General features: G+C 48.5%; 1 protein-coding gene across 6 annotated transcripts in view; it reads right to left on the bottom strand.

Moving 5' to 3' along the window:
- The window catches only part of MEF2A (myocyte enhancer factor 2A), a 108,728-nt gene continuing 86,409 nt past the window's right edge, over positions 1-22,319 (bottom strand). For 4 of the 6 annotated variants that reach the window (XM_066355705.1, XM_066355701.1, XM_066355702.1 and 1 more), the window contains 7 exons: positions 20,756-20,975; positions 19,612-19,671; positions 12,975-13,162; positions 11,083-11,106; positions 8,325-8,448; positions 4,666-4,792; positions 1-3,743 (listed from right to left, as the gene is read on the bottom strand). In XM_066355705.1, coding sequence (XP_066211802.1) covers positions 3,398-3,743; positions 4,666-4,792; positions 8,325-8,448; positions 11,083-11,106; positions 12,975-13,162; positions 19,612-19,671; positions 20,756-20,975 — 1,089 coding nt within the window. In that variant the 3' untranslated portion in view covers positions 1-3,397. The remainder of the gene's footprint in view (positions 3,744-4,665; positions 4,793-8,324; positions 8,449-11,082; positions 11,107-12,974; positions 13,163-19,611; positions 19,672-20,755; positions 20,976-22,319) is intronic. The other 2 variants (XM_066355707.1, XM_066355706.1) reach the window with 1 other exon arrangement.

The following is a 22,319-nucleotide window of genomic DNA, read 5'->3' as shown; positions in this document are numbered from 1 at the left end:
TGGAGGCCACAGAAGCCAGTCCGTCTTTACTGGAGTGAGTGCAGGATACAAATAGTTTACAGCAACTTCTAGCATTTTCTTAACCATCTGCTAAAAAGTTCACTATAGTATTTATTGTATAATGAAGAAAAACAACACGTCAGGGAGAAATTGAGATTAACTTATTTTTCTCAAGGGTGGCAACAAAGTCCAGCTTGTGCCGCCAAACGGTTTTACATGATCAAACTGCATACAGCTTCTTGTGTGAACTGTTGACTACAAACATTTACATAAATCTCTTTTAAAAAAGCCATTTTAAATATAGCAAAGCAGTGTCCTCTTGCACAGCAAAGTGAAGAAAGTTTCTACAGAGAAATAAACGTTTTACATTTGTAAAATCTGTTTCACATTCTAATAATCGTCTAGCTTCTTATGATCCTGCCAGGAGTTGTCTGGTTCCTTATTTACTATGTATTTCTTGTGCGCTGATGGTTATGACAGAAAAGGTGGGAAGGCTCTAGCTGTCCTTCTAGCTAAAGGGAATGGAAAACACACTGCTCTTTCAGAACAGACCCTGATTTAGTCTCTCACACAATGGATGTAGTTAGGGCTCAAAGGTAGCATTTTGTTTGGGACCCTCCGCAGACACTTGCTGCCCTGGAGCCCTCACAGCGAGGGTCCGGAATGAAGTACCGCTGTGGCAAGCTGTACTTTAACCAGTGCAATTCGCTCTCAGCTTTTTTTGTTTTTGTTTTTTAGTAATAAAATACTTTATCTGAATGGATAAGCTTTTCTTGTGATGGTGGCATACAAAACAGGAGTCTGAAAGGGTAAGAAGTAGAGGCTCTGCATAACCCCGTTAGTGTCTTGCCCAGTCTGAGTTGGTTTCCACCAAATGTGTGTGTGTTCGTACGTGGTGTCAGGGTGGGGGTGTCGTCAGTCTGTAGGCTCCAAGTCTCTGCGCGTGTGGGAAAAGGGTTAACAGTCTGTATTCAGTTCCTGAAAACGCAATACATTGTTACTTGGTCGTCATGATTGAAATACAAACTCTGAGCCTTATGTCGTAGTATTTTAGAAAACAGTAGTTGTTCTGATTATAAACCTGCATAGAAAGAAAGACTATTGAGATACAGTCAGAAAAGCCATCTCATAAGGCACACAAGAAAATAAACAGTAAATGTGACTGTTAACTCCTATTCCGATGTACAGCACAAGTTCATGAACATGCATAAGTAATAACGAAGGATCACTGAACATCTCAAAGCTACAGATGGCTTACAAGTAAGTGGTAAGGGTGATCCTGGAGGTCCGAGTCGGGAGACTCGTGTCCGTTAGGTGGGACCTTATGAAGAAATGGGCCTGTGAGGAAGTAGTTCAGTAAATTAAGAACATTTTAAAGGAAAACGAACCCTTTCTGAATGAGCTGTGTCTGTACGGATGGCCTCTATCAACAGTGACCTCCCAGACTGTCACTGCGACAGAGTCCCACCTGCAGCTGTGGACGCCACAGGTTTACACCTGGGTGTCAGTCAGAGCCTGGCTGACGATGGGTCACAGACTGCATGAAAGGAGAGCGTCAGAGGACTGCAATTTAGGGGGAAACAAAACCTAAGTACAAATTGTAGGTAGCTGCTCAATAGTAAGTTTAAAATATAAAATAGCAGCATTTTTACACCTTTACTTTGAGTTTCTCAGGAAAAGTAGTATTTAAAAACCTGTGGTAAAGATCTACAGGACTTAGCTGCTCGTGGCATGAGCCCGGGAAATAGATGACCTGCTACCCCGCTTGGTGTCCGCCCTCCCGGGAGAGTAAGGCCTTGGTCACAGTCCACGCAGGCGTGGCGTGCGGTGCCCAGCTCTGCACCACGATCCTCCCTACGGAAGGGTCTTCCCCGTGCACAGCGACCTCGCTGGACTGGAGGGCCAGGAGGAAGCCCCAGCCCTAGCGAAGTTACCCTAATCATTTACCACTTATAAAACCTTTGTGCTCATCTGTTTTGCCATTTTCTCTAATACTAATTAAATTAGGTCAGCTTTTTCTACTATATTTTCTTCTCACAAAAGGCAAGTTTTAAATAACGCCTTATAAAATCTGTTACAACACATTTTATATTTATGCAGGATGAACTTAACACCAATTTTTTTTTGCCACTTTGCTATTTATGTACACATATAAAATATAATGATGCTCAACCCATACAGCACAAGGATCACAATGCACCACACACTCACCACCAGAGGGCAAGCCCACAGACAGTCTTCTGGAAAGACTGGGCTAATAATTAAAATCCAAAGTACAGTATATTTAACAAAATAGTAAATATTAAACAGTGAATACTCTACTTAATAAGGATCTTGCCTTTCCCCCCTAAATTGGCGGCAAACCCACAAAAATATACTTTTTAATCTGGTGACCATACAATACATAGGTACTTACATCAAAGGTGATAATATATTTTAGATGCTATGTACAGAAAAGAGTTTGGCTCAACTTTTAATTTATATATAGAATAATAAGTGTTCATGGCTTTTTATTTCCAAAGTTCTGCTTGCAAGGTATTTTCCCCCCCTTAGAATAAAACTAAAAAGTTAAAACAAGATAAAGCTATTCTCTTTAAAAAAAAAAAAGGTTAAAACATACAGCTTTGGCTTATATAAATAATTCATAGCAGAATGTTTCCAAAAGTAGTGAATATAATTTTATATATAGTCATCAATTCATAAGGGTGTTTTCTTTCATATAAAATATACATGAGCTAAAATCAGTTCCTTTCATTTTAAGATATGAATGTAAAAAGAAACTTCTTACATATTCCAATTATAACTTAATATATTAATTTATTGTTAATGCTCTATATTTCTAGGCTAGTATTCTCTGCAGATCTCATGCGTGTTTTCTATTCTCTCTTTTATTAGCTAAAGATCACTTCTTTGACCCAATACATTTTTGCGCGTGCAAAACAGTTACGTGTGGGGCTTCTTGTGTTTTGTTTTGTAATATCGACAGCCCTTTACCATGCACCCCTTTGCAAAAGAGACCCATGCCAGGGTGGGTAGTTGTAGAAACGACGTTTATGTACAGTATTGCTTTCTGGGGTCCTGCTTCCCTACTGCTCTGGTCTACAAAGCATTTCCGGAGTCCTGCAGCAACCGCGCAGTCAGGTGACCGGGCCTGGCCCTCTGGGTGTCTGCAAGCTAGTGTGGGGCGATCTACGGGGACACGGTTCTCTGCCAAGACTTATCTTATGGAACAAGTAGTCCGAGGAGGGGCCAGGTGGGAGCTGCCCACGGCACGATAGGCCGTGCAGGTGGGTGCCCGCACACGGGGAGGGTCAGCATGTCCGTGTGCACTGAGCTACGTTACCTCTGTCCTCGCCGGCGCAGGCGTGCGGGCCGCAGCAGCGCGGGGGGCCGGGCCTTAGGTCACCCAGGCGTCCATGCGCATGCGCTTCACCGAAGGGCTTTCCCTGTCCTCGGGGTTGGGCGGTCGGCCGAGCACCAGCGGAGAGTGGAAGTCACCCCGCGGGTCCTCCCGGTCGCTGCCGTCGTAGCTGCTGCTGGAGCTGCTCAGGCTGTCCACGGGGGAGCGCCCCACGTCCTGGCGCGGCGGGGGCGCGGGCTGCGGGGGCTGTAGTGGCGGCTGCTGCTGGAAACCCGACGGCGTCATTCGGTCCCGCGGAGGCGAGATCGGTTCAGACTTGATGTTGATGTTCTGGTTGGTGTTGATGGATAAATTCGAACCCTGAGATAACTGCCCTCCAGAACTGGGGGGGGCGGGGGGGGGAGGGGTGTTAGAGGGTTTGTGAGTGAGGCTGCCTCACCCAGAGCATGGGGGACAGGCTCCGCACGGGGAGGGGCTCCCCTAGACCAGCCCTGGCCTGCGTCCTCTGTTCCCCCGCCCCCCCCCCCCCAGTCCTGCTCAGCAAGACAGCTGATAATGGCAGGAGGGGAGGGTCCATCTAGGGACTTGAAGGTAGGAAGATGCGTCACAATGTCCTGAGGCCAGGCACTGCTGGGACGCCCCACCGACCCCTCCCCGGGCCTCCTGGTCCTGCACAGACACTGTCCCCCCTGCTGGCGGGGCCTGCCCACTGCCAACCCCTCCCTCACAGGGGCGCGGGTTGCAAGAGTACCATTACGGTTGTTTGTATGGAAAATAACACAGTTAATAAATAACTGTAATCCTCCCTCCCCCCCAGGCAGCGTGCGCTGCTGAACGCTCCTTGGGGAGGGCCGAGCACCATAGGCAGCAGTCGGCCACCAGACCCCTGACCTGCCACCCCTGAGAGCCAGGGTGTGTCCTAGTCTGCCTGTCACTAGTCACCCTTCAAGCTGCTTCTTCCAGCAGTGGACCCAGACACGGGCCGGCGAGCAGCTTCATCACGCTAGGTCAGGAGAAGGGGGTCCCCGCCCTCCCGTGGACACCGAGGTCCCCTCCGCATGCCCTGTAAGCAGTCCACTCCCTCTGTCCAAGCGGTTGACTGGAGCCTCATCCACAGTGTTCCCCCCACACCCTGGGCCGCCACCCCCGCTGAGAACCAGGAGGGCGGAGCCATGGATCTGGCCGGCATGGCAGCCCCCCACCCAGGCCTCTGCTGGGAACACTGACGACAAATCCGCAGCTTCTGTGGGACAGGGGCCCCATAGGACAGGACAGGATGCACACGGGCAGCACCGGGTACTCACACCAAGGAGCCGAGGGCTGCCTGCCCGAGGTGGTGCTGCTGCCAGGCGGACACCTGGCCCAGGGACAGCATGCCTGGGGAGCTGAAGCCCTGTAGCGCTGACAGGTCCGCGCTGCTCAGCGAGTAATCTGCAGAGAAGGAACCAGGGCTCGTATGTGCAACCTGTTTCTCAAATAGCAGGTTCAGAAGTTGCCAGGCTGAGAGGAGCCAGGTGCTTTATAACAGAAAACATACTAATAGTCTAAAACCCACAAATATTTTCATTTGGGAGGTTTACAAACCTAGCTATACTTAATTGTCTGAGATTATTTCAATGAACTGTTTCAATGAACTGTATCAATTTTGTACTAAATGCTCATAGTTTATTTCACAAAAAAAGTTGAGACACTCTTTCCAGACTTGTAAATAGTGAAAAGGCCATTGCTAAAGGCTGTTCCTATGCAACTGTTATTTTAAATCCTCCCACATTCCCCTCGCAAGCAAACACTGCACACACACCTCACAGTCTGATGTTCTGGAGAGTGGGGACAGACAGGACAGACACGGGACCCGCTCCCAGGCTGCCCAGCCCAGTGCTCTCGACAGCAAATACAGTGTTACACAATTCATTCCATTTGTCCAAAGGACAGGGACTGTTGAACACCTTGGTTGGCAAGCAGAATATTTTCAGGAAAAACTTTGTGTCACAAGCGTATAACACAGGTCACTGTATGTATACAGACTGCTCGGTCACAATCGTTCTGACCAAGACTTGGGACATTATCATTCACACACAGTTGTTTCAGTTCCCCATTAACACCTGCCTTTTCCAACTAGTTCTAAAGAGAGGTGGCAAAAATGCTTCTACTTTTAACTTTTTCATTTCTCAAGAGAGGTGTTTAGAGAAGTTAGTCTTCCCAGTGAATTATTCTAAAAAGCAACTGAAGGGTGTTTTGTACAAACCAGAAAATAAAATCCAAAAATGTATATGTAAGCACAGAAGACCCTGAATGAGCACAGCACTCCTGAGAAAGAACGAAGTCAGAGGTATCTCCGCCTGACGTCAGACCATACTGTGTGGCCGTAAATACAAAGATGGTGCTGGTATAGAAACAAACACACAAGCCAATGGAACAGGGGAGAGCCCAGAAATAACCCCACACCCATATGGTCAATTAGCCTATGACACAGGGGCAAGAACCTTCAATGGAGTAAAGACAGTCTACTGGATAAATGGTGTTGGTAAAATTGGACAGATACATATATAAACATGAAACTAGACCATATTCTTACACCATGTGCAAGAAAACACTCAAAATGGATTGAAGACTTAAATGTAAGAGCCCAAACCATAAAACTCCTAGAAGAAAACACAGGCAGTAAAATCTATCATTTCTCTTAGCAGTATTTTTTTCTGCTATCTCCTCAGGCAAGGGAAACAATCCAATTTAAAATTGGGCAAAAACTTGAATAAGTATTTCTCTAAAGAGGACGTACAGATGGCAAATAGACATAAAAGATGCTCAAGGCTCTAATCACTAGAGAAATGCAAAATAAAACCACAATGGGATATCACCTCACACCTGTCAGAATGGCTCTCATCAATAAATCAACAAACAAGTGCTGGTGAGGGTGTGGAGAAAAGGGAACCCTCCTGCACTGCTGGTGGGAATGTAGATTGGTGCAGTCACTGTGGGAAACTATGGAATTTCCTCAAAAATTTAAAAATATATTATGACCCAGCAATTCCACTTCTGGAGAAATCCAAAACACTAATTTGAAAAGATACATCCATCCCTATGTTCACGGCAGCGTTATTTACAATAGCCAGGATACGGAAGCAGCCAGAGCGCCCTACCCAGACAACTGGGTACATATGCACAGTGGATACTACTCAGCCATAACAAAGAACAAAATCTTCCCATTTGGGACAACATGCACGGACCTGGAGGGTACTATGCTGAGTGAAATCAGAGAAAGACATATACCATATGATCTCACTTATATGTGGAATCTAAAAATAAAACACAAGCTCACAGATACAGAGAACACTGTGGTGTCACCATATGGGGGTGGTCTGGGGAGACAGGTGAGAGGTGGAGGGACTGAGAAGCACAGCTGGGCAGTTACAGAGTGTCCCGGGGACGTGGCGTACAGCACGGTGAATACAGTCACTATGCTGTGATAACTACAGTGACAGGTGGGCACTGGAAACATCAGAGAGAGCACTTTGCAAGTTATAGAAATGCCTAATCGATATGTTGTACACATGAAAATACTGTACATCAACTGTAATTGGAAAATCACAAGTAACTCTAGTGGAATTTCTATGTATATTGAAAACCCTGTCAGGAAATGCTCAGTCCCATCTCCTCAGCCACATGACCGTTCCCGCCGAGGCCCCTGCCCTGCACTCCCACGTGTGGGAGCACCAGCACACAGACCACTGTAGGCGGGGCGCACAGGGTAGGGGAGCTGACCGTTTCCATGGACGCATCACCCCGGCTGCACTCCAGACTGGCGGGCGATGGGTTTGGACATTCTCTCACAGTGGGTGTTGGAAAACATAGTGGAGTTCCTAAGACACTTTCTTTCTCAATAAAACCTTTTCAAGTTGCTTCTGTTTTTAAAAACTCCTTGGAGGAATTACAGGAGCAACGAAATGCATCAGCCTCGGGCCATGCCCAGGTGTCGCCCTGGGGTCTGAAATGAGATGATCTTTATCCTGAAGGTCCACTTGCAGAAGCATGAAAGAAGGAGCTTCCTGCGCTGCAGGACCAATGGCCTGGCCTCCCATCTCCCTCTCTCCTCTCCCTGAGGAACTGGGCATGGTGCCCCCACCCTCCACCCGGCACTCTGTGGGCACTTGCCAAAAGCTCCCATCCTGTCACCAGAGCGCCCCTAAACTTTCTAGCATACCCTCGACACATCTAAATAATCCTAAATGGGTGAAAGGGCCGGATTGGCAGGTTCTGAGGACACAGGAAGGGTCCGCTTTGCCCCTCAGACCCAGACACCAGCCCCCAAGCAGGTGGTCACAGGGTGATCGTCTGTGTGCAACTCCCGAGTCCTGCGGCCAGGGGCCCACCACTCCCAGCCTGTCCCCGCCCAGCGGGAGGCTGCCCGTGTCTGACCCGTGGACACGAGTTTGTGCTGGGATCACGCTCTGACCTGTGTATCTTCTCTAATGTTTAAGGCTGGCCTGTGTCTTGACCCAAACGTGACTCTAAAGCAGGAGTAGTCAACCTTTTTATACCTACCGCCCACTTCTGAATCTCTGTTACTAGTAAAATTTTCTAACCGCCTACCGGTTCCACAGTAATGGTGATTTATAAAGTAGGGAAGTAACTTTACTTTATAAAATTTATAAAGCAGAGTTACAGCAAGTTAAAGCATATAATAACAATTACTTACCAAGTACTTTATGTCGGATTTTCGCTATGTTTGGCAGAATAAATCTTTATAAAACAACTTACTATAGTTCAATCTATCTTTTTATTTATACTTTGGTTGCTCTGCCACCGCCCACCATGAGAGCTGGAATACCCACTAGTGGGCGGTAGGGACCAGGTTGACTACCGCTGCTCTAAAGACTGGAAATAACGTATTTCAATTAACATGCTTTAAAACACGATCACAAAGCACACACTGATGAGACGGAAGCCCGCCAGGGTGGCTCACCAGTGTTGTAGGCGGTGGGCACGGCCGAATACACGAGCCCCTGCGGGGGCAGGCTGGGGGTCGTCACGGACACCACGGGGGTGGCGAGCGGTGTGGCCTGGGAGCTGCCGATCCTCTGGGCGTTCTGTGGGAGGGAGAGTGTTACTACAGAGCCTGCTGCTCAGACCCCAGACTTCAACATGACATCCCACTGAAAAGTGACCTTTTCCAGTGTCTGACGTGAATGTCATTTTCCGAAGCAGGACGGTATGGAAACTAAATAAATACTAACGGGAGTAACTTTCATTTTGAGGGGCCTATTAACGTTCGTTACGCATTTCCCTGTTCTTGCGGCTGACTGGTGTCAGACAGCCCAGCCCAGGGGTGTGCAGGGGAATGCTGCCCCACCATGGGCACTGTGGGCGCCCCGGCTCACAGCCGAGGCCCATGAGGACAGGCTGCAGAGCCACGTGTCAGTGAGGCTTACTGAGGGGGCCTGGGTTTGTATCTCTGTCCCTGCAACCCTGCAGTGTGTGTGTGTGTTTAAGGAAATACATGTATATTTAAATGGAGGCTTTGTTTTAGAGCAGTTTTGGGCTCACAGCAAAACCGAACCCACCCCCACCCCCCGCAGGTACAGGCCTCCCTGGCAGCCAGCACCCCCATTCTCCGGGAGGGGTAGTGCGCTGACAGCTGGGACCAGGCAGCAGTAAGTGCACGGGGCCACCCCACCTGCCCGGCGTCCAGCCTGCACTGGGAATGCATGAATGAAATCACCCAGGAGGAACCGAGTCAGTTTAAGGACACCCCTGTCTTCTGTGCAGGTGTGTGCCGGCAGTGTCCCACCAAGGGCTTGAGGGAGCTCTTCCCAAGGCCAGGCCTCAGGGCAAGAGCCACGCCCAGATGGGCAGGACACAGGCCAGCATGGCCCTTGGGGGATGTTTCCACAGGGAGAAGTGCTCTGGACCCCGGCCTCCTGGGGTCTCAGCCAGGTCAGAAAAGGAGTCAGGGCGTGGTTCGCTTTACCCCTTCCTGGTTTCCCAGGGGGGACCGATGAAGGCCTCCCGCTGGATCACACACTTAAACGCTGACTGTGTGGTGAGGCCCCAGAACGGTGTTTTCTATACAGTCCTGAACTGGAGAGCCCAGAACCACTGTTCGTCAGCTGGGGAAGTCACCACCCCTCCAGAGCCTCTCGTGTGTCAGGGAGGCGGTGGTCCCATGCTGCCTGTCCTGCGGCGCTGCTCTGAGAACCGGCGAGGTGACCGAGTTCTAGCAAGTGTGCTCGTACCACTGTCCCAGAGAGCCCTCGGCTCCAGATGTCTATGTAACTGGTGAGCAAAAGGATCAACAGTTACTCATGATCCACAGCTGGTCCCTGGAGCTGTCGTGAAGCTGGGCTGTTCTAGAACTGCGATGTTTCTAGGGAGTCTCCAGCCCGGGTCTCATGTGAGAGCCCCGAGTGTGGGCGCCAGGACAACCTGTCCTCCCTCACCTGGGTCAGCGCCATCCACGACAATATGACTGCCCTCAATTCTAACAGGCCGTTTGGCAGAGTTTTATACGAGTGACTTCCAGAACCACTAGAGGGCAGCCTGCCGCCAGACTATTCACAGGGAGCACTCGTGACAACAGGGTAAAATCTTGGGGCTTAATCTAATAAGAATTATTTTATCGCGAACTGTAAACTTCCATTCGGTTGCCATTGCTGTATCATTAAGTAAAGTATTTTCCCAAAAGAAAGTCCAAGTGTGCACATCATAGAAGCCAGTATCACAGTGACAGCTGACTAGTCTTGTTAACCAAACAAAACCACACCCAACGTGAGTGACACAAAGTTAAACCAAGAATGAGCTCTTATTTTACGGACACAGCACAGACAGTCTTATTTCAAATAAACACTGCAAACACCAGCATGCACACACAGGTATATGCAGGGACCCCCCCCCCACATGCTCCATGCAGCCTGAGCCCCGGCCGCCATGCTGGACGCAGGGTCCCGAGCACCCCTCCACCCCCACCAGGGGCCTCGCGTAAGCAGCCCACTTGGAATTCACACCGTCATGTCTGTGAGGTGTGGGTTTTAGTTCCCAAAGAAGAAATAAATCAACTGAAAGTTATTTTTAGTCAAACTTATTTTCTAGAAGGAAAGCAAAGAGAAACCATGTTTTGGGAAAGGAGGTAGGTATTAATAGCTACTCCTGAGAACGGAGCAGCCTCTGATAAAAACCGGTGACTCCGTGTCCGCTCCGCCACAGGCTCCTCGGCAAACAGGGAGCCCCTTGTGGCTCTGGCCGCCTCACATGGGAGTAAGCCCAGCTCTGTGAAAAAGGTGACCTCACCCAAAATGATGTAATAAGTTTGAGAGAAAGAGGAATAACACAAGACCATGTGTTACAATCTGAGGAACTTGTAAGGTGAGGTCACTTTCTAAAAATAGGTTAATAATTTGGGGAACTATATAAGGTATTTTGCATCTCTCTTTAAAGAAAATCTTAGCAAGTGCCTTGTGATCACGAACAGCTATTTGTTCTAAATGCTTCATTCCAATGTTCCCTCAACAAATAGGATGGGTCAGTCTACACAAGGACACACAGGAGGAGGAGCTACTGCATTACAGCAGGTTGGTTTGGTTACCAGATGTCTGGGCCGCATGTAACACCAGGACAGCAGTGTCCTGGGGGGTCTGTAACGGAGGGGTCACTGGGGAGGCAAGCACACACGAGAACCAGCACTTTCTACACCTTGCAACTCCCTTCAGGCAGAAGCCCACACTCACCAACTCCAACTCCTCCTCCTCCGACTGCACTCGGCACATAGAGGGAAAGAGAGTTACTGAGACTACTGGCACTCAGAAATAAAGCATCTCTTTAGGAAAGCATCTTATTCAGACACTATAAGGATGTAAACAGAACAGTCATTTTCAACTGCCGGTCTGTGGACCGGTGGCGGTCCGCACAAGAGCTAACCACCTGATGCGTGAGGATTACAGTCTATAACCACTGGGTTTGTGGACGGGTGGCTGAAAACACTGGTTTGTGGGGTCAGTTCCAAGTACTCCATGGAGATGCGTCATGATCTCTTCTTTAAGAAATCAGAAACAATCCTGACAAGTGGCTAAATTCCTAAATATAGTTTGTCCTTAAACTGCCATTCCTGCAGACACCGGTGAGAGAGTTCCCCTTTCCCGTTTCTCCAGATCCCGTGGGATGTCGGCAGGCCCTCGGGTAACAGTTTGGGGTTCATCTCGTCACACAGTCAGACTTGTGTTCCAGGGACAGAAAGGAGAGAAGGAGCTAGCAACAACCCCCGCCCTGACCACAGGGCTGTCCCCTCCCAAACGCCCCCTCAGAGGACGCTTCAGGACACCCCGATCTTTCCCCTGAGCACCACGAGGGTCACAGAGAGAGCCGATAGGAGGACTGGACTCCCCTCAGGTGTCCCCAGGGACATCACAGCCTGGCCCGCGAACACTGGGCCTCGGATAGTGCCCCAGGCCCCTAGCTTCACTGTCCCGTGCCCCCTGCCTGGGGGAGTCTTGCTGGGTGACCTCTGCCCGCTGCACTGTCCCTCCCGAGGCCGGGTCTGGCCAGGCAGCCACGCAGTTCTCCGCAGCACTGTGGGTTTGAGGGGAACTGAGACTGGCTGTGGGTCCAGCCTGCGTTCACTGGGAGCCGGGCGGCCATTCCCGCGTCCCCTCTCTCCAGATGGACACATGCTGCTTTGTGTTCTGCCTCGGAGAGGTTTGGCCTGGGTGCTCTCTCGTCCTGCCCAGAGCAGTGCCACCCTCTCCTTCAGTTTCACCATCTCCGCCCAGCCCCCCTCAGCTGCCGGGTAAACGGGACAACGCCCATGAAGAGGTCGGGGGTCTGTGCAGCACTGCCCAATGCAGAACCCCCATCTAAACCGGACAGTCTTGCTCACGGACACTCGACTGGGGGTGCAGCGGCCACAGAGCAGAGGGGAGACTGCTGTCTCACTGCATGTCCATGTCAAATAGCTGTCAAATGAAGAGCTGCTTTAAAACCTGCCCCTGGAGTCTAATTTTTTCCTAAACTGCCTAGGGGGATAAACATGTCTTCCACTTTGAAACACAGAGTCAAAAGTAAATGAAGACATTGGCAAGGGCCGGGCTGGAGAGACCTGTGGTCTTTATAAACGGGAAGGTTATGAGAAGGAATTAAGAAAAATATTGGGAGAGTAACTCATCCAGAAGTTGTTATGCACCCTTCCCTGTCCCTGTCCCACATACCACACTCTCTCTGGTATGTGTGACTTCCTGACATACTCTGCTGTCTCCTCACGGGACAGCCTGCACACTGACCACTGGGACCGTGCACCGGGCAGGGAGAATACTCCGGTCGTGTGCGGGTAACAGTTTGGGGATGAGGTCTCTAAGTAAAGATCCTAGCCTGGTTCAGTTCAGATTAAGCACAAAATTAACCTTTCCATACTTAACTTTAATTTTAAAAGAACTATTAAGCCTAATTTATTTCCTATTTCTTCATAATCTGGTTTGGATATTTAAAGTAGAGCTGTTTCTTCAAATGCTAATTTCAAATAGAAATAATCGTGAGGAAGGAGTTCAGACTCTCTGGAAGTATGGAACATTCTAGAAGAATGCCGACCGTGTGTGAACGCATGTGTAGAGCATGGCGGGCCGGCACGTACCAGGGGGGGCATCATGCCCTTGCTTGATGGCGGGATGACCACACGGAGGTCCGGTTTCCGGCTGTTCATCCCCAGACTGCCGCCCCCTGGAGGAGGGGGTGATTTTGTGGGCATCACTTTGCCTAAACTATTTGTACCAGTCGTTCCAATCAGATTTGGAGAAGCTCTGGAGTTGACGAATCCATTCCCTGGAAGAAAGAAACAGCACTTGTTAGCAGGCAGAGTCGTCCAGCTTCCCCGGTCCCACGCAAAGCCAGTCTTCCCCAGCTCTGTCTTCAGGGTTTGTAACAGCTCAAGAGGAGCTAACCGTGGACCTTTGAATATGTTAAAACCAAAAAAGTCAACCAAAGTCTGAAATAGATACAAAGCTGAAGATTCATTCCATTGTGTTTGGCCTTGCTGCTTGGACCTGCTGAGACAGTGCTGAACAAAGACACATTTCTAACCGGGACCAGCTGGGGACCAAGGAGACGCAGGAGCTGTGAGACCAGCCTTCTCCTTTGCTCTGTGACAGCGGAAGCGGAGGCTCTCCTAGATCCGGGGCGCTGGGCTAGGGTGGGCAGGTCCCGGGCTCTGGGTGAGGGTTGGGGCAGGTCCCGGGCTCTGGGCTAGGGTGGGCAGGTCCCGGGCTCTGGGCTAGGGTGGGCAGGTCCCGGGCTCTGGGTGAGGGTTGGGGCAGGTCCCGGGCTCTGGGCTAGGGTGGGCAGGTCCCGGGCTCTGGGCTAGGGTGGGCAGGTCCCGGGCTCTGGGCGAGGGTTGGGGTAGGTCCTGACCATAGGCGCCGGGCAAAGGCGGGTCAGGTCCCTGCCAGGGCACATTCAGCACTCAGCTTTCACGCCTCGCTGTCACCAAGCACCACTCCTGTGGCTCTACCTCTGCTTTCTGTCTCCTCGGCTGTCATTAGGTCTTCATTCTGTCTCTCTGGTTTATCTACTTTAGTCCTCTTATTCCTGCTTTTTAGCCTCTCTAATAGCAGCGTCTGCCTCTCAGGGGAAGTAAGGACATGGTCCTCTGTGCCGGATGTTCTGTGCACAGTGCTCTGGGTGCCCGCCAAGACAGAAAAGAAACCTTCACGGTGCTGCAGTCACGGCAGCACGTGTGGTCCAGATGGGTGACTCCACACCACCTCCCCTTCCCCAGGCCAGCTCAGTGATAGGCACTGTGCTCAGGCCCATGCCGGGGAGTGAGCAGCACTCTCCCTCCCCATAGCGGTGGGACCCATGAGTGTCCCCTGGAAACCAGGTAGAGGAGCTGTCACACAGTGGGGTAGGGGAGAGCTTCCAAATCCTCTGAAGATGACTGAGGAAGCAGTGGGTCTCCAGCCATCCTGAGCCTCAGAAGAAGCCAGATGCAGGGAGCTGATGGAGAAGGGAGATGGGGAGGGAAGAAGCCCTCCCCACGCAGTCTGCACCACGTCCGGGGCTCTCAGTTAACGGCAAGTCAATAACACCCTGTACTGTTTGTGCTTAATTCAGATGGGTCTCTGTTCCCTGCAACTGTTCACCAGCTTACAAAGCAACAGTGGAGAGGAAGGTATAACTTGTTACAAAGTAACAAGTACACCATAAAATGTTATTTATACAATAAAGGCTACTACGCTATTTTAATTTCTAGGTAAATCACAAATAAAATTTAAAAAGAAAAACAAAATTAACAATATAGTTTTAAAATATTTTGTGAAAATTTGATTACTAAATCCAAGATATGGTGTTAATTACCCATAAAAAATACAGCATAAGTCACTCTACTATTTCAAATTTTTCAAATAACTAAGTTTACCATGCAATAGTGTACTTGGTAATAGGAACTTTGTACCATGAATACTGTGTACCATTTTTCTATTTTGCATAGTCCCTGGTATCTAATACAATACATAGATGTTAATTCAAGAACACTGGATAATCCTGACTAGACAGTGGTGCAGTGGATAGAACATTGGACTGGGACGCAGAGGACCCAGGTTCAAACTCCGGGGTCACCGGCTTGAGTGCAGGTTTATCTGGCTTGAGTGTGGGCTTACCAGCTTGAGCATGGGATCACAGACATGATCCAATGGTCTCTGGCTTGAGCCCAAAGGTCGCTGGCTTGAGCAAGGGGTCACTCAGTCTGCTGTAGTCTCCCCCCCCCCCAGTCAAGGCACATATGAGAAAGCAATCAATGAACAACTAAGGAGCCGCAACGAAGAACTGATGCTTCTTATCTCCCTTCCTGTCTGTCCCTTGCTCTGTCTCTGTCACACACAAAAAATCACACACACAAACATACTGGATAAAAGGATACATTTACTGGATTAAGAATTCCATTCCTAATAGATGGAACATACCTCAACATAATAAAAGGCCACATATGACACACCCACAGCTGACATCATACTCAGTGGCGGAAAACTACAAGTATTTCCCTTAAGATCAGGAACAAGACAGGGATGTCTGCTCTCACACTTATTCAACACAGCACTAGAAGTCCTACCCACAGCAATCAGACAATAAGAAGAAATAGAAGTCATCCAAATTGGAAAGGAAGAAGTAAAATTGTCATTATTTTCAGATGACATGATACGTATATAGAAGATGAGAAATATTCCACCAAAAAAATCAGTAAAGTAGCAGAATCCTAAATAAATATTCAGAAACTGATTGCATGTTTACATACCAATAATGAACTATCGGAAAGAGAAACTAAGAAAATTCCATTTAAGACTGCATCCAAGGAAGTAAAAGACCTGTGCTTGGAACACTAAGACACTGAAGAAAAAATCTCTCAATAAATGGAAGCATCTGCTGTGTTCACGGATAGAAAGAACTACACTAAAATGTCCACACTACCCAGAGCAACCTAGAGAACCACTGCGGTTCCTAACAGGATACCAATAGCATAGTTTACAAACTAAAACAAATAATCCAAAAATTCACATGGAACCGCACAAGACTACAAATAGCCACAGCACTCTTAGAAAGAACAAAGTCAGAGATAACAAGCTACCTGATACCAAACCTGACTGCAAGACCATAGTAATGAAGACAGCCTGGTACTGGCATAAAAACAGACATAAGATCAATGGAACAGAAGAGAGAGCCCGGAAATCAACCCACGCATATGTGGTCAATTATTCTATGACAGAGGAGGCAAGAACACAGTGGAGTAAAGACAGTCTAGCACAGTGGTTGGCAAACTCATTAGTCAGCAGAGCCAAATATCAACAGTATGATTGAAATTTCTTTTGAGAGCCAAATTTTTTAAACTTAAACTATATAGGTAGGTGCATTCCTTATCGAGGTAGCGCCTGCACGTGGTATTTTGTGGAAGAGCCTCACTCAAGGGGCCGAAGAACCACATGTGGCTCACAGTTGCCACTGGTCTAGTCAATAAGTGGGTACTGGGTAAACTGGACAGATAAGTGCAAAGAAATGAAATCAGACCATGTTCTTACACAAGAATAAACTCAAAATGGATTGAAGACTTAATATAAGATTTTTCTTTTTTACAGCTAAATAGTACTCCACTGTGTAAATGTACCACAGCATCTTATCCACCCCTCTCCTGAGGGGCACTTGGGCAGCTTCCAGATCTTGGCTATTGTAAACAGCACGGCAGTGAACAGACAGGTGTATATATTCTGTCCGGTGAATGTTTCAGGTTTTTTGGATATATTTGCAGAAGAGGAATTGCTGGGTCATAAGGCAGTAGTACCATTTTTAATTTTTTTGAGGTAACTACAGTTCCAAGAAACATACTTTGTAGATCACAAATCATACCCCCAGTTTGTAATATATTTTCTTCTTCTAATTTCTTGGGAATTTTAAATGTTTGATCTTTTTATTCATAGAGATTTTATATAGGTATAAACGTGTTTAAACTTTTTTTAATTCAAAACCACTAAACCCAAATGGCACTACTATTGAAAATGAGCTGAGATGTATTATCTGACTCTCCCTCACAAAAATAAGACTTCTAAAATACCTACGCGAGACCCCTTACTTGGAGGGGAGCACTCAGAACCTAACACTGTAAATCCACACACACGCCAGGCACTGCCCAGGAATAATTACTTCCAGTTGGTGTCTGAATTAAGTGACACAGACGTCCACTAAGTTGAATCTAATTCTGAGGGAGCACATGTTCAAGAACAGTCATAACACAAATGTCATTTAGGACAGAATCCAAATAAGCAGCCTAAGCAGAATGAGACCAGGTATAGGAAACAAAGTATATGAAAGTACAGCTCAATCAAGCACCACGACAGCCAACGTTGATGTGTTGGAAGACCTTGTGAGGGGCGCTGAGAAACAGGATTTATCTCTGCGTGTATAGAAATGCTTTAAAGTAAATCACTAAGCACTTAAAAATACTTTATACTTAAGTTGATTTTAGATTTTAATAAAACCTCGTGTTAACTAACTATGATTATTAACACTAACTGTATTACAATGGTTGCTGTGACGGGGAGGGGATGGTGGTGCACAGCGGTTTTAGGGTCGAGGGACACGGTGAGACGCTCTGCAAACCTCTGATGGCATGTCCAACCAGAGGAATGCGCTCAATGCAGCCCCCTACACCTGGGGGTCTACGGGGTGGGGGGAGACTTACAAAAGAAATAAATGGGTGGAAAAATTAAAAAAGAAATCAAAGAAACAGTACGACATGTAGAAGGTCAAATTCAGAAGATGACAAAGTCCGAGTCTGCAATCACCAAAGGGAATGCAGAAAACTGAGCAGCAAAGACCAAGTCTCAATTCAGGGCGGAGAGAACACAACAACAAGGAGAAGAGAACCGGAACCCTTGTCTGAACAGAGAAAGAGCCACGCGCACACCAGCGGGACAGGGAGAAATAAAGGCACGAGAATGTTCCAAATAGCTACATTCCATGAAGTAAAAGCAATTCTGGAAATAAACCAAGACAGAGTTAAAATTAACATTCAGTGAAATAGGAGCGATTAGTCCAGCCTTAAGCAGCCAGAGCAAAAGGGGCAGAGAGTTGAGGGTAAGAGCACATGAGAAACGAGCGTGCAAACAGCAGGTGCAGAGACACTTGCGCCTCTTCAGAAATACATATCCAGGTGCCCACCCAGCGCACCAGACCCAATGGATGACTCATGAGACCTCTATGAATGTTTCCACATTAATTAACTCTTGAAAAAGATCCTACAACAGGTCTTATCTGTTTCATTCCATTAAAATCGCAATTAACACAGTGGTAGACAGATAATTAGGCATTAATTCCTACTTTAGGTCACTGTTTTGTAACTTGTCTCACTAATAATGCCTGTTTATTTCTTTCTCGTCATTTTTACATTATTATTTAAGTCCTGGCTGGGTTCCTCATTCATTAGAACATTGTCCCAAAACACTGAAGTTGTGGGTTTGATCTCTGGTCTGGGCACCTATGGGAAGTGACCAATGACCACACAACTAACTGCAACAACAAATAAATGCTTCTCTCTCCCCCCTTCCTCTTTCTAAAATCAATCAATAAAAAAAAATTATCCAATTACTCAATTACCTCCATAGTTTCTTAAGGCAGGAGCTTGTAACATTTCTGTGGAATTGGCTGAAGGCTATTGGGAGTGCTCCCTGTAAGAGCTCTGTCTCCAGATGTCCCCAGGAACACAACGGAATTTAAAAGCAGAGGGAACACCTGCTCTTCCTTTCAGAGAACCAGACTGATCCTCGCAGAGAGGAGGCCAGGCTGCCTCACTCCACGGGGACAGTTCTCAGCGCTGACTAGTGCTGCATTCCTGTCGCCGGAAGGCCATCCTCCGTCTTTACCAGCACATCAGGGTGGCGGGCACACAGCTGACACGGGACTAAACTGCCAGTAGTCTTGGGAGGGGGAGGGGTCCCACAGTTAAAGGAACCAAAGTCGCTGTACTCATGACAACATGGGAACGTTTTGCCTGTGACCACGGAAACACGCCCTCCTGAGACACACGTGTTGGTTCTCGTGTCTCTCGGGGGGAGGCCCGCCGTCGCCTCGCACACTGCACTCTATGAAAGGCACGTCAGTCTGTCAGTCTGTCGGTCTGACTGGTGGGGACAGGGGACTCAGACAGCTCCTCCTCGGCAGTTTTGATGTGGAGCTCGTACAAAGGCATTTCAGTCTGCAAAAAAGGGCAGTGTCTGCCCTGAAGCAGGCACTCAATAACAGTGAGGGAACGAGCTACTGAATCTAAGGCCGGCCACTGTAAGAGGGGGGGATGAAGTCTACAGGGGGACATGACTGCTTCAACCATGTGGCCGCTTCTCCCCCTCCCCCTTCTCCCTCCTCCCCCCCTCTTCCTCTCCCTCCCCCTTTTCCCCTCCTCTTCTACCTCCCCCTTCCCCCTCCTCCTCTTCCTCCTCCTCCTATCCCTCCCCCTTCCCCCTCCTCCTCTTCCTCCTCCTCCTCTCCCTCCCTTTTCCCCTCCTCTTCTTCCTCCTCCTCTACCTCCCCCTTCCCCCTCTTCTTCCTCCTCCTCCCCCCCTCCTCCTCTTCTACCTCCCCCGCTCCTCCTCCCCCTCCTCTTCCTCTACCTCCCCGGCTCCTCCTCCTCCCCCTCCCCCTCTCCCTACTCCTCTACCTTCCCCACTCCTCCTCCTCCTCAGGGGCTGCCTCTGAGGGCGGGAGGGCGGAGCCTCAGGGGACGCAGGCGCACTCACCCACAGGGCTGCTCCCAGATCCGTTTGGCACTGTGAGGTCTGAGGTGCTGAGCATCCCACCTAACGTGCAGGGGAGAGAGAGCACAGAGAATGAGTAGGAACCGGGCCCCTTCGCTGAAGGACGAGCAGAATATAGAGTGGCCCTCATCGCTCCTAAACAACACAATTAAAACCAGCCCACTCTGGCCCTGGCCAGTTGGCTCAGCGGTAGAGCATCGGCCTAGCGTGCAGAGGACCCGGGTTCGATTCCCGGCCAGGGCACATGGGAGAAGCACCCATTTGCTTCTCCACCCCTCCGCCGCGCTTTCCTCTCTGTCTCTCTCTTCCCCTCCCGCAGCCAAGGTTCCATTGGAGCAAAGATGGCCCGGGCGCTGGGGATGGCTCTGTGGCCTCTGCCTCAGGCGCTAGAGTGGCTCTGATCGCAACATGGCGATGCCCAGGATGGGCAGAGCATCGCCCCCTGGTGGGCGTGCTGGGTGGATCCCGGTTGGGCGCATGCGGGAGTCTGTCTGTCTCTCCCTATTTCCAGCTTCAGAAAAATGAAAAAAAAAACAAAAAAAAAAACAGCCCACTCTGAACTCAGCATTGACATGTCACATAGCTGGTTAAATTACCAGCCATCATTACCTAGAAAATAAATAAGGCTATGAAATAACAATAAAACTAATAATACAAATAAATGGTACAATAAATAATAATACAACAAGGAACTGTCTCGCCTACTCCCAGCTGCATGTGCTGCACCCGGACGCCCGCCCCCAGGGCTCCAGCAGCAGCTCGCAGGGTGATAAGCCCGAGGGCGGTGCTAACGCATCACCAGCAAACCAGGACAGGAGCGAGGGGACAGGGCGAGGGGACAGGCAGTGCAGAGGGGCGCAGGAAAGGCTCTGCAAATCTCCGAGCTAGTGAACAAACTTGGGCAGGGACAGAAGCCAGACACTGACTCTGGTCAGGTAAGTCCGCTCCCCGCGGTCTGAACACAAATGCCCACACTTGCTGGAGCTCTGTGCTCGGACACCCCGAGGAAGGCCCACCCATCCCAGCCTGGCCTGCCCCGCAAGGAGAGCTCACAGACCGCAGGCTGCCCACACTGGGCCCCAGGCCCTGGCGCAGCGCCAGAGCCAGGAGAACACGCCCTCCATACCTGCGCTGCCAGTGCTGGGCGGTCTCTGCGGGGTGCCGGGGGACACGTTCCTGTGCAGCGTGGCCTGAGGTGGAGAGAGCATGCTCGCGTCTGCTAGTGTGGAGCTGGTGGCCAGGGACGGGGACACGAGGGAGCCGCCGGGGCTGCTGTAGGACAGCGCCGTGGGGCTGCTCACCGGGACCGTGACGGACATGGAGAAGCTCTGTGGCGGCAGGCCCGGCTGCAGATGAAGAACAAGGACGGGAGCCCTTAGCTGCGTCTCATCCACAGTAAACAGAACTTAGAGCGCTCATGTCACAGGGCAACTAGTTCTGACATGGACGGGAGGGGTAGGTTCTCACTATGTCAGCGGGCAGACCAAAGCCCTTCTTCTCTTCAGAATTACATTTAAACATGAGGATGTTTGACATGAACCCTTCCAATTCCCAATTTCACATATTAATACATAGATAGAAAAATAATGTATGCATATTTCAAACATTCAGAGATGAATTAGCGGTCAGAACCTGATATTAAAGTAGCGTTATTAAATACAGACATTTCATGTTACCAAGTAAGCACAGATTAGCACTGTCATGAAAACCAGTAGTAACATTTACATTTCTATTGGGAGAGTCCAATTATAATAAAAGGGAGAAAGTGTGTAAAAATATTATAAACTTAGTACATAAAATCTCAGACGTTATAAATAAGTTCTGGTCTGATTTAACTCACTGACATTCTTAATGGACAAAACTAAAAAAAAGAAAGTTACATATGTAACACAAGGCAATCTGAATGCAATCAAAGTGAAAAACTAAACAATAAAATTACTGACTTTAAGTTTTTGGGGGTGTGGAGGAGGGAATGGGGGCACAGATGGTGATGAAGACCTGACTTGGGGGGTGAACACACAATCAGGGCACAGAGATGTGTGGTAGAATTGGACACCTGAAACCTGTATAATTCTGTTACCAGTGTCACCCAATAAAATTCAATTTAAAATTTTATATTAAAAATGATTAAATTACATTATCAGTGGTTTCTTCCTTCTCTCCAAAATATTCCACACCCCCTTTAAAGTATTTTCTATTTTCCTCATTCATTCCTCCACAGACCATTTACAATATAGTTGTTAAATAACCATGATAAGTAACAATCCTCTTTATAATTTAAAAAGAGAGGAAAAAAGCTTTCTTTTCCATTTATGACTTTTAAAACAGTGATTTGCAAAGTAAGGCAATACCGCCAATTCAAAGTTGGAAGAATATAAATGGTTTATGTATTTTAGTCAATAGTTTCTTTCAGGTAGAATATTATAATGAGTCATTAAATATAAAACAGTGGCTATAAGATTAAAAATTTTTTCAAAGATAAAGCACTTTTATTTATACAGTATTTTTGCAGCTTAACATTAACTGCATGGTCACCAACACCCATACGAGGTCAGAGGAATTCTGTTTGTTTTAGAGAGCCGTGATGGTGTCAGCACAAATGTACCTCCGGAAGTCTACTTTGTGAGCGGCCTGTATAGCACAGCGCCGCTGAAGAAACAGCTCGTGCTGTCTCTGGTGTGTGTGTGTGG

The sequence above is a fragment of the Saccopteryx leptura genome, chromosome 13 (genome assembly GCF_036850995.1).
Source record: "Saccopteryx leptura isolate mSacLep1 chromosome 13, mSacLep1_pri_phased_curated, whole genome shotgun sequence".
Taxonomy (NCBI): domain Eukaryota; kingdom Metazoa; phylum Chordata; class Mammalia; order Chiroptera; family Emballonuridae; genus Saccopteryx; species Saccopteryx leptura.
Note: the sequence above shows the minus strand (reverse complement) of the source record. Positions and strands in the feature narration are given on the sequence as shown.